The 16,833-nt window shown below is 42.7% G+C and overlaps 1 protein-coding gene across 1 annotated transcript in view; it reads right to left on the reverse strand.

Annotated features, from left to right (window-relative positions):
* Nucleotides 1-16,833, reverse strand: part of TAMALIN (trafficking regulator and scaffold protein tamalin) — an 81,972-nt gene that overhangs the window by 52,570 nt on the left and 12,569 nt on the right. Inside the window, exon 2 of the mRNA XM_044083813.1 lies at nt 8,129-8,173. Within this exon, the coding sequence (XP_043939748.1) occupies nt 8,129-8,172 (44 nt within the window). The 5' untranslated portion in view covers nt 8,173. The remainder of the gene's footprint in view (nt 1-8,128; nt 8,174-16,833) is intronic.

Genomic DNA, 16,833 nt, shown 5'->3' on the forward strand with positions numbered 1-16,833 from the left:
CTTCACACTATCAAATAGATAATACCCCAAGTACCCATGAAGTGGTAGGGGACTTGGGATCACAGGTTGATTGTGACCTTAACTTCAAATACCACGTATCTCACATGATTAGTAAAGGCATCGCCTCAAGAGCAAAAGTTAACCCCCCTATACTTGGCAGTTATCCAGCCCATAATATCGAGTATGATGCCCCATTCAGTATGTATCGCGCTAAGCACCAACAGTAAATTTGCTGGAAACCTTTGAGGTCTCTCTAAGATCAAGGGCCTCCAGCATGTGCCTTACACAGACAGACTAAAATCACTGTACCATATAGACGTATTAGGGGAGACTTATGCCTGGCCTACAGAGCAACCTAAGATCCAAACCTAATGAACTTATTGCATATCTGTAAATCAAATGGGTCTAGAGCTACCCATTCCAGGGACTTAAATATGGCCTGCAACTTAAATAGAACATGCTGGAGGAACAGATTTATCTCCCATTGACTGCCATGTCTTTGGAACAAGCCACCAATTCATGTGAAACAGAGCTCCTCAATGACACTCTTCAAGAGGAATCTGGATGAGTGGATGAGGCACTGTAAATTCTTACTGGGGGATTGCGCCCACAACCCCCCTGGACATGGGCAGTCATCACTAAATGCAATCGTGGGTACTAATACTTCTACGGTATTGCATTGGATTGAAACTGCTAGGCTTAAAATGACCTCCTAGTCCACAGGATCATAGATCACGGGAGATTTCTAGGCTATGTCTTATGGTAAAGGTTGAAGTCTCACCAAGAGTGTCTTCTAAGGACAAAACCAGAAGCAGCTGCTCTAGAGGATGCTTCAACTGCATCACAACTGCATTTAAACAGTGTGTTTAGTCACTTGTGAAGAAGCTGCTAAGAGAGACATAACTTGATTTTTTAGGTCAGAGTCTGGAAGCTGAGAAAGAGCTTGAGAGGCCTGTGAAAACAGGGCCAATGAATACCTGTGTGTGTGTGTGTGTGTGTGTGTGTGTGTGTGTGTGTGTGTGTGTGTGTGTGTGTGTGTGTGTGTGTGTGTGTGTGTGTATGTATGTATGTGTGTGTTTGACAGTTTATAGCTCTGATAGCCAAAGTGTAAATAGTATAAACTTTCTAACCAAGTCCTTCCATAATTTCTCTCTCCTTATCTGATGAAAGAAGCTTTGAAGAAGGTGACAAACTAGCAAACCTGTCTGAAGCAATGGATACATCTAAAAGAATTTTATAAAAACCTGTTCATGTTAAAATTTTCTTGTAGAAGCACAATCAGTAAATGCACACTTGAGACTTCACCCCGGTAGGTTGCAGAGAAACTAGATAGACTAGGTTTGTGGAAGTAAATGATAAAGTTCAATTGCATTGACAAAAACGAAACCTGGGGCTGACTGTGGTACAGATCATCAGCTACTAGTACACAAAATTAAGCTAAACTTGAAGAAAAGTAAGAATCAGGTACTTGGTAAAAACATAACCTTGAAAATATACCACCCACAGTTCAAAGACACTGCAAAACTGATTTGCTGCATTAGATGCAAATGCCATTTTACCAGAAGATAATTATGGGATGACGTCAACAAAGCTGCATTTGAAGGGAAAAGTCCATGCAAAAAATGGTCAAAACATCCGACCAACAAAACCTGGAATATTGTTCAGAAATGTAAAGAAGTTAAGGCCAGAAGGAGAAAAAACAGAGAAGCAGTTATGGAACGTGGCTGAAATTTCTAGTATGCTGCCACATGAGATAAAATGAAGTACTACAAATACAAAGGTGGCAGAATCAGAGAAACTAGTCTGGCTTATTTAAAACTATGAGGCCTAAACAGAAAATACATGTTCACGGAATAAACCTGTTTCAGGTGCATGGATTGTGGAGCTTAGCTTAATTGTGTGGTCACAGAATCACCCCCCCCCCCCCCCCCACCAAAAGATAAATAAATAATAATGCATATGGGCTGTGGTACTTGGTTTACAGAGTGGTCAAAGTAAACATTTTTTGTCAAGCTGATCACTAATGCATGGCCATGTAATAAACCTTTTGTGTTTCAAGAACATGAATTCTAGAGCTTGGTTTTAATGCATGGTCATTAAATAAACCTTTCGTTTTAAGCATATGGATTCTGGAAGCTTGGCTTAAAGCATGTACATGGGACAAAACTTTTTGCTTCAAGCATTATGGAGTGTGAAGCTTGGTTTAATGTATGGCCAGGGAATACACCTTTCCATTTCAAGTATATGGATTGATATATAAAACCATATAAATGTTTGACATGATCTTTGTACTGTCACATCATGCTAGCCTTGGGTCCTTACCAACTAGCTATTAAGATATTTGGCCCTTCACTCGGAAAGGATTCCATCATTTACTTTTTCTACTGCAACTCCATGCTACCCTTGGGGCCTATGCCCACTGGTTACTAGATAGCCTTTTGTTCAGAAAGTATTCCATTATGTTTCCTACTACATACATCAGGTTAAGTCAGACTGTACTCTCCCCCCTGTACCCTACTCCCTCTCACACTGTGGAATCCCATTTGTCCGAATCTCTCTCTCTCTCTCCCTTGTCTGCACCAAACAGTCTAGGCATCGTACCCCATTTTTAGGGCAGGCTGTTAAAAACAAACCGTGATTCCACCGGTTCTCTTTTAACTCCATTTCAAACACCATGGAAAACCTGTTTCCAGTGCCTCCCCAATTTTATTAGCCCCCACCAAATCCAGAAAACATCTGCATTTGGTTTTAGCTCTTTCTGTCCAGTGTCTTAAGAAAATTGGGAAAACTGCTGTGCGAGAACAAGGAGGGAGAGGATCAGAAAACGACTGGGGGAAACTAGTTGTATTAAAAAAATACTTCACGTATTTTGTGTGAATAGATTTTATACATAATTTTATATATATATATATATATATATATATATATATATATATATATATATATATATATATATATATATATAGAGAGAGAGAGAGAGAGTTTCACTTCTAAATCTTGAAAGCCCAAAATCCTGAATCCCAAAATACTGAGACCAAAATCTTGAAAGTTCAATAAACTGAATCTCATAATATCAAAATAACACAGGACACCAACACTTACTATATTCCAGCACACATCTTACAGAAACAAAAGACAAACCATATTACTCTTCCCCAACAAACTCCACCTGCACCCCCCTTTTGTGTGGGCTGCGCCCCCCACAACCCCTGCTACCTAAATATTTCAACTCCAACATCACACTTCACTACACTAATATGAGTTATGTTGTAGTATAGCAAATTAGAAGCGAACATGACTAAGGTTACAAAAGGCAGTCATGAAGCAAGTAATGGTATGCTTGCCATTTTGTTCTGTGGAGTGCGATCTCGGAATTCATATATTTAAGTAGTGGGGGTGCATGGGGGCTTGCCCCTCTGCTTATAGCTGAAGAACAGGAATAGGTTTCTGTATGTACTTGTGCTGGAATATAGTAAGTGTTGGTGTCCTGTGTTTTTTCGAAATTATGGGATTCAGTATTTTGAGTTTTCAATATTTTGAACTTTCAGGACTTTGGGCTTTCAAGATTTAGAAGTGAACACATACACACACACACACACACACACACACACACACACACACACACACACACACACACACACACACACACTATATATTTATATATCTATATTACACACAAACTCTCACCCATATACATATGTTGTGGAGAAAATACGAGTATGAGTGAAAGAAAATCCATTTTCAGGTGATGATGGGAGGTGAAGTTAAAGAAATTTAAGATGACACAGGACAGACCTGAGGTAATAAATATCACAGGTGAGACAGAAGTTTACAACTTAGTCTACAGTCACAACACATTTAACGGGCCAAGCCACTCATCTGATGGTTGAATCCGTTTCTGCCTTTACATGGAGACGAAAACAAAGTAAATAGAAGAGGCACAATGTAAATAAGAAACCTGAAAATCCGCATTTACAAGAACATAGTCTATGGATAAGAAAGGGGCCTTTCCCATTGTTGAGTTGTTAACTCAACAGTTTAGTAGCTTGGGCTAAAACTGTAAATTGAATCTCTTAGTGGTGACGTCTGTCAAACCACATGCACCAACAACTATTCAGCTAAGACTATTTCTAAGAAAATAAATATTTAAATAAATTAAAATAAATATATGGTTGTCCATTTAAGTTGTTGCCAGCTGTCACCAGTATCCTGTAAATTTCATTTGTAATGTATTTCAGAGTAGACTGCAAACAGCAATCAGCACAATCAAATTATGCAGTCAAAAACATAAGGGTGTAACACCATTTGTTGCTGTATAAGATACTGGTTTCTCTAAGTGACAATGCTGAGGGTACATCACTTCTGTACAAAACAACTAATGTTGTTGTTGTTGTATCTTTCGGCTTTTCCCGGTTAGGGGTCGCCACAATGGAACTCCGGTCCGCTAATGATTGGCAGTAGATTTTTACGTACCAAGTTGCCAGCTCTGACACACAACCTTCAACGAAGGTACGCCCATTCACGCACGTCTCCACACAGAAGACGCTTTAGCTGAGAACCGAACAGGACAACGTCTTACTGTGAGGTGACAACACTACCGCAGCACCACCACCACAGTAGCACAAAACAACTAATGTAGTTTGTTAAAATCTAACTTGAAACAATCTCCTAGATGGATGGAAACACATTTGCATTCTCTATCAAACAGGAAGTCTGGCAGAAATCACCTATCAGATAAGAAATTAAACAGCCAGGAATGACTGTTCAGTTCAGACTCAAGAGGCGAAGAACCCAATTTGTCAAGATAGTTATCTACAGATTCTTTGTTTACTAGGAATTTAAATGCTTCACTGATAAGCGCTGTACAAATAAAGGTTCTGTACAAAATGTGATAAAGGCAACTTGTCAGGAAGACTACATAAAAAGGAGGAAAGACCACCCCTGAACAAGGTGTAGAAACGCTTTTCTAAGGAGATGGAACCGAGGAGCTCTCCTAAAGGATGCCTCATTACTGCATGACCAAATCAGAGAAGATAGCAGATTTCAAAGGATCAGAACAAGGCTAAGCCAAGGACGCTCTCTACCACAGGTTTCCAAACATACATTTAAGACAGTCAACAGCCCCCTCACCAGCTAATTTGAGGGCTCTACCAAGAGATAAAGGCTCAAAAACTTCCAAACTGGCAGCAGTACCCAGTTTGTGCAGGACCTTACAGGCACGTAGTATATGACCTGGCAGTGACTTATCAGCCACCACAGATCTCACATCTGATCAGCAGGATACTTTTGGAAAGAAGCAACACTGACCTTCTTGTTGACTGACTGAAAAAAATAAATAAATAAAACTCAAAGTAATACTGAAATATCACTATTCAATTAAAGAAGATACACCAAGCAAAAGCGAAGAAGCAAAGCAGTGACCTGCTGATGCATCTGTCACAATATATGCGGAAAGTCTGAAAATTAAGGCCATGATGTGGAGCAGAAAGATTCACAACAGTGCATGTCTCATGCAAACACAAGGAAACTACAACACACAAGGTAGGAGGGGAAAGCAGAGTACCTGTATACGTTTTTCAAAGTAAAATTCATCAGAGAGCTGTGTGGCACTAAAGTCACAATTCCAATACAGAGTTCATCAACAGCAAATATGCCAGGTTGCCACAAAAGCAGAACTGTAAAGAATGGCAATTGTTACAGTGACAACAACCACAGAAATTTTGTGTGTGTGTGTGTTTTGGGGGGCAAGATGAAGTGCCCCCCCTCCCCCCCGTACACCTTATTTGTATGCCACAAGTATGTCCTTTGGCATTCAGAAGACCTGTTTAGAGGACAAAGTAATAGGCTCTTTTAGCAGCACAACACAAACTCTGAACAATAATACTTGTTAAATGCCCTCTTACAGAAATCAAGAGGCTGTAACTACAAAACTGAGCAGCACAGACTTTTACTGTGCTGAACAGACACAGTAATTCAAACCCTTAAAGGTGGTTTGCTCAGTGGGTATTGATACAGTTTCTCCACTCTCACATTTTTAGTTCTGGTGTTGCCAAACCATTGCCTGTACCATATAACAAAGCAGGTGCTTTAAACTGTAACCAGCTATATATCTATCTCCACACTGCACAACTTTTTCTGAGTGCCAGGGAAAAAAATCATCCACATTAGTAAAGGTAATTGTCCCAAAATGACCAACCCTTTTTGAAATGTTAAAACAGTGACCAAGATTACAAGCACAAATCATGTACAGAATTAATGCTGTCCTTAATGCTCTCTTTTGTCCTTTATAAAAAGTCTAAGGATTACCAAATACCTGTCAACAGTAGAAGTGCTGCTATTCTTCCTAGTTCTCCCAATATACAACTTCGTCACCTGGGGTTTGAGCAAATCCAGACAACATCTCCCAACTTGCTGTTTTACAAAACGGAGAAAAGGTCTAGGACAGCAATTCAGGAGCACATTTACAAAACTAGAACTATTCACAGTCAGTCAATAAAATAAATAATTTCTGTTAAGATGCACTTCTGTGCACAAAGCAAATCTGTAAAATTATTTGTTCTTCATGCTTCGCCATTAACGCAAATATTTTCAGCATGATCCAGACACTTGGGGTGGGGGGGGGGGGGGTTGGAATCCATGAAAATGTCAGAGACAGAAGAAAGGCACACATGTACACACACATTCTTGCATCTCAGTAAGCAGAAATACAGTGCAGCCAGTTAACAGTTGTTCACACATTTGGCTATACCAAACGTTCTTAATTTACTTGTGGGTAGGCATAAATCTATTCAAAGAATTAAAAAGCATTAAATGTACTTGTAATGCTAATTACACATTCACAGATGCAGTCACACTTTTACAAAGAGTATTTTTTTCATGTTTTCATCTTGAGAGGACTTTTAACTTCTGCTGAACATGGAATCCTACTAGAAGCACCTGCCCTCATATGCTATCACATACAATTACTGTAGCAAGCATAATGATGCAAGGGGTTCATAGAAACTAAATTTCTACAACATGCCCCCCTTCATTAACTGTCTTATAAATAAAAACCCACAGGAAAACATACAGCTATTAATTTTTGCCAAACTACTAATCTGGAAATTAACTGTTTTGCAACTATTTATCAATTATCTCTATTACTGACTGCCCCCAAAATTAAACCGGTACTTCCTGTATGTACACAAGACATGATAGTAGGTATTTGCAATAAACTTCTCTGTTTGTCAGGTGCTTTCAATACACTTCTGCTCTCAGCGGGAGTTTTAAAAGTTATGTTAACATAGAATGTGACAGAAAAGTGATTGCATCAGTGAAGATGTGATCACAGTTCTAAGTGCATTTAACTTAAAACACTTCAAAAACCTTTGCACTACATCTTTTAAGATGCTTAATGTTTCAGTGCTGTGGTCATGCCAATTCCTGAATGCAGCTTCATAACACAATCAACTAATCAGTCATGTATTAATGGATGGGAAGTATTAATGATTCCACACCTGTCTGTCCTGGAAAGTTTATGCATTAGAGATCAGTTAACAGTCAAGGTTACATCAACCACCCCTAGTCATTTGAGTTCCGTTGGACGGGTACCATGTTTACACTTCTTTATTAGTTAGGCATTCACACATCAGATGTGCAAATACTCTTTATTGAGTGGGTGAATGCCCCAAGTACACCCTTCTGTGATCATCTAAGTTCTGCATTGGTGTTGAAGTCGTCAGTACTGGACCCGCAAAGAAATATACCAGGCCATCATCAGACACTTGTAGGTGTAAAGTACTGGACCCATGCAGTTATATTCAAGTTGTGCAAGGACTACAAAGAAATCATGTGCAATGAAAAACAAGAGAAGGTAGTAAGGCAGTTCAGTATTCACCTGCTTGTTGATGCATTAATCTGAGAGTTTCCACTGAGTTCCCTTGGCAAGACTGGGCATTGGTCTGGCCTCTAATGCCAATGCTCCCAGTGGCTACTGATTCTGCAGGATATAAAATGCTAGATAAACATCCTGTTGCCACCATCAGCAATATACCCCCCCTCACAATTGTGCTGCAACTTGTGGAAATAACCGGCCAGATTACACATACCCAAGAACATAATACAAGAATTAAAATAAAATGAAACATACCTCAGGCATCCAGTTATCTGGGTTAAGTGCCCCCTTTCCAGCATCCTAGAATGACACATCAACAAAGATTATTCACCTCGTACAGAACATCCTTCCATGGGCTCTTGGCCATACCATACAGATACTAAATAACATACAGGAATAAAGACACTATTCTTAACTTTGTATCATTCATTTGTAAATGGTTTGACCAATCACATCACAGGCAGATGATATCTTTCTCACTTTTACATATTTTGCACAGCATATCCCACCTACCTACACTAAGCACATTATGTCAGATATTTTTTATAATGCTCACATACATCTGTATCAAGAGTTATTAACCATTCTATCATTTCTAACTTTTGGGCACCCATTCCTCCCAATGACCACCAAGGTCCCCATCCCTTTAAGGCCTAGTCATGCTTTCTGCATCCTGGTGTCTAGGGATGTCAACAACAGACAAGAAACTGTCATTATTCAAAAGGGAGCTGGAATGATTTTCTTTTTTGTAATGCTCGTTCTTAACATCCTTCTTCCCTCTGTTAGCTAGATGGTCCAGCTGCAGTGATCACTTACTTACATCCACTAATCTGGCTAGAGTGCCATACTCTCCAAGGAAACTCCCCCACCAAACCTTTCATATACACAGTACATATCTGCAGTGAACTGGGATGGAACCAACCTCTCTCACAATAAATATGCTAGAGATGCAGCAGCTACTCCCTCTTGCCCTGCCTCGACACACACATCCAGTTTGTTAACCAATCATGTGGCCCCTGAGGCCCAAAGCTCCACCTCCTTGTTGCCATGGAACTGACTTGTTAAGCATCATGCCACATGTCTCCAACAGACTGGCGGCCAGGAGATCACAAATATCAATTTAATTATAGCACATCTTGTAATTGCAAGACATTTTACAGCCCAATTTTGCAGAAGTAGGTGGTTTAAAAAGCCACTACATTCATTACCTATACCCTAACCACAGAACTTAACCAAAAAAAAGTCCTCTCTGCTCCCCTGGTCAGGCTCTTGTATCTAGAGCATCTGATCTAGTACGGACTAGACAAAATAAAACACTAAACTACACTGTGCAGATTATCCCATTCACATACAATATAAAGCATGTAACAGCAAGGACATACTGCATCTACTTCACATCTGTACAAACATTTATATTTCACATTTACTCGTATTAAGCAACAAATATAAAGAGTTTCGGAGCATAAAATGCATAAGAAGCCCTTTTTTTTTTTTTTTTTTTTTTTTTTTTAAAACACAAAAGTAATGTGCATTAACCAAAGAGGAACTCCTGCCAATAGTTCTCTGGACCGCAATAGGCACATGGTGTTAACTTCAGAAGCTCCAATCATAAGAAGTGGACTATGCCAAACTGGCTCTTTTTTCACTCAAAGCTAGGTATAAAAACTAAGACGTCTGCACAACTGTTACAATTTATGAGCAAATTAATTAAATTATAGCGCAGACTGACATTCTACCCATTAATATAATGGTGCAGTAAACACTTACACTGCAATTACTAATCTTAAGGAAGTGAATTCCATAGAACCAGCCATCCATTTTCCAATAATTTATTGTATGCCATCTACGGCTGCAGTTGAACTGGAGTTTATCCTGGTAAGCAATGAACTTAATGCACAAATCCCAGATGGGATACCAGTCCACTAAAGATGCATGTACGTGTACACGTGAGCACACACACACACACACACACACACACACACACACACACACACACACACACACAACTATCCTTGGAATGCAAGATTAAACTAAATCACTCAGCAAAACATGCTAGCCAATCATAGAAAGACACGCAGAGTCCACAGTGAAGGCACTCTGACCAGGACCAAACCTCAAAATATTGCTGCTTCCCAGTGCTTGGGTAAGTACTGCACAATTATGCTGTATTAACCACATATGCTAAACGCTTTGCTGCAACACAGCAAGACATGATCTGGAATGTAAGAGAAAATAGGAGGCAGCCCAAGACTTTTAAAATTTAGTCCAGGGGCATTCAGAAGTGAACAGGTAAGTGGGGCAACAATGCAAGGAAAGACGTAGGAAAATAGAGTGCTTAAGTAGGAGTGCTACTATCTGAAGCAATGGCAGACACCCTACACTTTAAACAATGCTACAGCTGTGCTACATCTCTGGAAATTGCAGCATAAAAAAATAAGTTATCTACTCACCATAACGTTCCATGTTCGTAGTCCATCTCACCCTTCAGTTTTACATAAGGGTTCGGAGCCAATCCTCGGCTCCAACTCTGCCGATTTACAAGCTCAAAGACTTCTGGTTGGCTCGTGGCTAAGCAGGTATCCCATAGTGCACCAGTACAAACCCCAGATCTTGTACGCTGCTCACTAGAAGAAAAAACCCATAACAGACAAACCAATACAAGAGGGTCTGCAACCAAAGATAAACCAAATTATTATTATTGTTATCTCCAGATCTTCCAGGATGGGGGCAGGAGGGCGGGTTGGTAAAAATGAAGGGTGAGATGGACTACCAACATGGAACGTTATGGTGAGTACATAACTTCTTTATGTTGTGTAGTCCAATCTCACCTTCATTTTTACATATGAGACAGTGTCCCTAGCGCCTTATTCTTGGGTGGCTCACTGGAAAATGCTCCTAAGCACCGTGGAGCCAAAGGATGCTCTATCCCTGGAAGCTAAATCCAATTTGTAATGTGTAATAAAAGTGTGAGGGTTAGCCCACGTAGCTGCTGCACAAATATTATCAAGTAGGACCCTGGCTTGAAAGGCTGCAGAGGTAGACAGTGACCTGGTAGAATGAGCGTTGATCCTGCAGGGTAAAGGTATGCCCTCCGAACTGTATATAAAGGCTATGCAACTGGAAATCCAGTTAGATAGTGTCACTTTAGAAACTGGTAAGCCCAATCTGGAGTCAGAAAAGGAAATGAATAAGTTTATCCAATTTCCTAAATTCCTTGGTCCGCTGTAAATAAAAACGTAGTTGTCTATGAACGTCCAGCTGATGAAAACGGTACTCAGCTGCATTACAGTGATTAGGGAAGAAAATTGGGAGTTCTATGGTTTGATTTAAGGTAGCAGGGGAAAAAACTTTGGGGATAAAGGAGGGATTAGTACGCAGTGACATCCTGTCCTTGTGAAAGTTCAAATAAGGTGGCTTAACAGACAAGGCTTGTAGCTCCGATACCAGTCTAGCTGACGTAATAGCTACCAAAAACAAAGTCTTCCAAGACAAAAATTTCAATGAAGAGGAGTGTGAAGGTTCAAACAGGGGAGAAGTCAGTTTGGACAACACAAAATTTAAATCCCAAGAAGCCACAGGTTCTTGCAGTGGTGGTCTCAAAAGAGTGATTCCTTTCAAAAAGGTCTTGCATAGCTTAAGAAACATTAAACTGTTATCTGGAAACCCTAAGTCTGAAACTGAGAAATCACCACCAATTGGACTCCGACATTGGCGGCAGCTCCTTGCTGAAAAAGCTCAGAGAGAAATTCCAAAATCACAGGGATAGAAGCAGTGTAGGGATCTACATTAATTTTCTGTGCCCAAATAGAAAATCTTTTCCATTTACTGCCATACAGCCTCCTAGTTGAAGGCTTATGGGAGGACATAAGAACATGTGATACTGAGGATGATACATCATGAAGCCTAACCAGGAATGGAACTGGAGCAGCCATGCTGTCAACCTGAGGGTGTGGACTGAGGGATGTAGCAAACCTGACATGCGAGTCAACAGAGCTGGGTCCAGGATCCAAGGATCGTCCAGGAGAAGAGGCTCGAGAAAAGGGAACCAGACCTGACTAGGCAGTAAGGAGCAATGAGGATCAACTTGCTTCCCAGCCGACTGGCTTTCTGAATCACTTTGGAAATGAGAGGAAATGGAGGAAAAGCATACAGAAGTCCCATGGGCCAATCGTGAGCCAGAGTGTCTCTGGGTGTCTCCCCCGGAGGGGAAATGAGGGAAAAATAGCTGCTGCATTTGGTACTGACTGGGCTGGCAAAGAGGTTGAAGCAAGGCTGTCCCCATTTGCGGAAAAACTGTTCCGCTGTTTCCTGTTTCAGAGACCACTTGTGAGGCAGTAGGTTCGTCCGGCTGAGCTTGTCGCCTATCACGTTGGTCGTCCCTGGAATGTGCGTTGCAAAGTGCAGGGAAGAAATCGCCCAAACTCACATGGCCTCTCGACAGAGTGGGTAAGATCTGGTACCGCCCTGTTTGTTGATATACCAAACTACCGACATGCTGTTTGACTGGATCGCAATAGTCCCGAGAGGAAGAAGGTCTTGAAGTGCTTGCAACGCCAGGAGCATCACCCTCATCTCCAGAACACTGATATGCAGGTGAGCCTCGTGTTCTTGCCATGTGCCTTGGACAGTCCTGCAGAGATCATGCCCCCCACCCGATCTGGGAGGCATCCGTGGTCACAGTCGCAACACGTTGGGCAGGAACAAAGGGAGCGCCCGTGATCAACTGGTTGGGAGCTATCCACCAAAGAAGGTCCTTCTTGCATGATTCCGTCAGCAGGATAGGATGACTCAGCGGGAGATATTGGAAGGACTATTGGGAAGACAGAAGCCACTGGAGAATTCTCATGTGCAACCTGGCTAATGGTACTAATAGAATGGTGGAAGCCATAGTCCCGAGGAGCTGAAGAATCCACTTCGCTTTGACCTTCCGCAATGGAAGAAGATGCTGAATTTGAAAGATTAAGTTTTGTGCCCTGACGGCGGGGAGATGAGCCGTCATGTTCACTGTGTCTACCTCTGCACCTATAAAAATCACAGACAGAGGGCAATAATGCAGATTTTTCCCAATTTATGTAGATCCCTAACTAAGCACAAAGTTGAATAGTGGCGTCTCTGTTTTGGAGGAGTAGATGCCTGGTGGGGGCGGTCAGGAGCCAGTCGTCCAAATACGGAAACACCTGGAAATCTTGATGTCTCAAGTGAGCTGTCACTACTGCCATGCATTTGGTGAACACCCTAGGGGCTGTGGTGAGACCAAAGGGCAGAGCACAAAACTGATAATGACTGGCTCCCAGCCGGAAGTGTAGACGACTCCTGGACGCCTTGTCCATTTTTATATGGTAGTAAGTGTCTTGGAGATCTAGAGAGCACATCCAATAGTCTTTCCCTAACAACGGGAGTATCGACTGCAGAGTTACCATCCAAAACTTGTCCTTCACGGATTCATTTAACCTGCTGAGGTCCAATATTGGCCTCCAATCTCCAGTTCGTTTTGGTACCAAAAAGAACCCGGAGAAAGTTCCAGATCCTATATGGTCCTGGGACAGACTGGATGACTCTTTTTAAAAGCAACTTGTTGATCTCCACAGTTGCCTGATCCCTGTGATTGGGTGGTACAACTGGGATCTTCTTAGGAACAAATGGTGGAAGGGAAAGGGGTATAATATAGCCTCTGGTAACCAACTTTTTGTACCCACTTGTCTTGAGTGATATTTAGCCAGGCTTCTGGATACAAAGAAATGCGACCCCCCGACCGTTCCCAGAGAAACGCAGTCGGGCCTCACATCAGGAGTGCTGATAAGGCAGTCCCCGAAAGGAATCACGGCCTTGCTGGTATTGCGGACCACCCTTGCCTCAAGGGCGACGTCTCCCATTTCCTCCTCCTCCCCTGAAGGAGGATACACCCTGTGTGTTCGAAAAGACCCTCTGGGACTTTTTGAACCACATTTTACCACTCCTTTGACCTTTGAGGTATGGTCGAGAGGGAACAGTAAAATTTACTCCCATGGCAGAAAGCGTCTTTCCTTCTTGCTCACACCTAGTGAGGGTGTCCTTCACCTTGGAGCCAAACAATGAGGAACCATCAAATGGGGCATTGGTGAAAGTAGACTTCCGGTTCCACAAAATTACACAAGCGCATCCAGGAGTGACGCCTTAGGGCAACTCCTGAACCCACTGCTCTACTCGCTCCAGTCACATAGGGAGATAAGCCGCATGGAGGAGTTAACTATAGAACTTAAGGTGGACAGCTGAGCAGAGATCTTGTCAGGGACTCCCTCAGTACATGCACCTTGTATAGAATCTTCTAACTCCTTGAGGAGATCCCTCTCTAATCTCGTGAAGTGAGTGAGATAGTTCAACGATCCAAGGGTAAATGCCGCTGAACTAAAGATACGCTTCCCAAATATGTCCATCTGTCGAGAATCCTTATTTGGTGGATGAACAGAAGTCTCCGCCAGCTCCTTCCTTGTGGCCACTGCCACCACCAGGGCATCTACGGGAACGCCCATAGACAAAAAACTCTTTACCAGGAGGGGCAGACAGAAACTTACTGGGTCTCCTGGAGACTGGCTCCATGGCGAGTATCCCACACATTTTGACTAACTAGATCCATTAGTTTGTCAAAAGGTGGAGACACCCAAGAGGCAGAAAGTTGAGACCCGAAAGCCTTCAGGTACACCAACTACTCATCAGGAGGGTTGACAGTGAGCCAGTCGCACCTTTGCTTAAGAATCTCCAAGATCCACGAAGGAGACATCAGAGGACGACTTGGGGGACCTTTCAGACTCCTTGAAGTCTGTGTCCGATGTCAAGGACTCATCCTGGGAGTCAACATGCTTCCTCTTACATAGCCTCTTCCGGGGAGGCTCCTTGAAAGGGCATTCCGGGGAGGCCTCGGAAGAGTGGGGGCCAACAGCCAATGGATCCTGAGGCTGAGGGTCTCTGCTGTCTCCACAGAGAGTAGGGGCTGAGACCGTAGTGAGTGCTCTCGGGGGAAAAAGTGCTGGTACCACTGGTAGGGGCTGGAGAATGAGATAGCATGCTCCTCATCATCTCAAACGCAGACCTCTCCAGCTCCGAAGACATCCCCCGCTCCGAAGAGACAAAGGTTGACGTCAGAGCCAGAGCAGTCGGCTCAGAGATGGATTCTGGGTCCGAGCTCACCCTGGCCGACACACCGAGAGGAAGGCTCGGAACCAAAGAAGATAGATTCCCTACCCTCCCTGTCAGCACCAACAGGAGAGCTTCGGCCCCTGGACACAGACGGCACTGAGCATGTCGGAGCCGAACCTGGCTCCAAAGCAGCGACAAAGGAAGCTGGAACCGACAGTACCTTCAGTGGTACCAAGCACTCTGGCTCCGAAGGGCCAACATGGCTCGGTGGAGGAATAGCAGACAAGGGCAAAGCTGGATTGAGTGGCTCCTGTGCCAACTGGGTCAGAGCCAACAATAATTTTGATAAGGCAGACAACTTTAGGAGTCTCAAAACTACCCTCTCCACATCTTCTTCCGAAAGGCTCCTGGAAGATCTGGAAGACATAGTAGGGGATCATGATCTAGGGGGCACTGGAGACTTTTAGTAACATGGAAACTGGTAGGGAATCCACAGACCGGCTCCGAGAAGCAGATTCAATTGGTTCCGAGATCGGCTCAGAAACACTTGGAACCGACTGACACCACAATAGTGCTCTCCTCTGGCTCCGAAGGCAGTGGAGTCGAGGAGGCAGATTTTGACCATTTAAAAGGCGGCTCCAAGACACCAGCTGGCACCAGAGAAGGCCTTTATGAAGACTTAGATTTGCCAGCCTTGGAGGAAGCCGAAGAACTGGACAGAACTTCCCCAAAAGATGGTTTTAGTAGACCCTTGAGTATAAGCTTGTTCTTTCTCTCCTGTAACACCCTAGGAGAGAAAGCATGGCAGAACAAGCACGATTCCTGCAGGTGGATGGCCCCTAAACAGTAGACACAGCTACTGTGGCCATCTGTTAAAGACATCTTTTGGGAGCATTTCATGCACTTCTTAAAACCCGAAGGTTTGTGCTCCTTACTCTCTTTAGACATCACACACACACACACACACACACACACACACACACACACACACACACACACACACACACACACACACACACAAGGAAAAAGAAGACACACACACACGAAAGGAAGAAGAAGAAGAATGAGGGAAGAGGACTAGGTCCTCTAACTAAAATGGGCCTAGCCCTACAGAAGAAAGTACCATGAGGACTAGGTCCTCTAACTTAAACGGGCCTAGCCCGGTGGAACAGAAACTAGGTCTTTTAATTTAAACAGACCAGAAAACATGCACACACAGAAACCTGTATATAACTCTATGTGGAACAAACAGAAGAAAAAACTACCGTACTAAGGGATGAACTCCAACCCTTAGCAAATAACCAGCGGATCCCCGCCAAAAATACAATACCACATTAAGGAAACTAAGCTGCCAATAACAGTCTTGGAAGACAACAGAATAACAGGAGCCCCTGTTAACTATCAGCGGAAAACCGCCACAAACTAACAAACTACCTGATAAGGAAAAAAAAAAAAAAAAAAAAAAAAAAAAAAACAACGCAACGGTGCCTTCAAGAACTTTAAACTGGCACACAGGATACCAAACTAACAACAAGTTTAAACTAAAAATGCACCGAAAAGGGCAAACAACACTACTGCCTAAGATAATATCACCTTACAACACCGTAATAACTGTAATACAAAATTTACATAGAAGAATTTTAACACTTAGCCAGAGCCAAGATAAGCACAACCGAACTCGTCGACGCAGCAAACGACATCTGGTGTTTGTACTAGTGCACTATGGGATACCTGCTTAGCCACGAGCCAACCAGAAGTCTTCGAGCTTGTAAATCAGTAGAGTTGGAGCTGAGGATCGGCTCCGAACCCATATGTAAAAATGAAGGGTTAGATGGACTACCAACAAG

This window comes from Protopterus annectens, chromosome 9.part0, assembly GCF_019279795.1.
Source record: "Protopterus annectens isolate FY-2018-M chromosome 9.part0, PAN1.0, whole genome shotgun sequence".
In the NCBI taxonomy this organism is placed as follows: Eukaryota; Metazoa; Chordata; order Ceratodontiformes; family Protopteridae; genus Protopterus; species Protopterus annectens.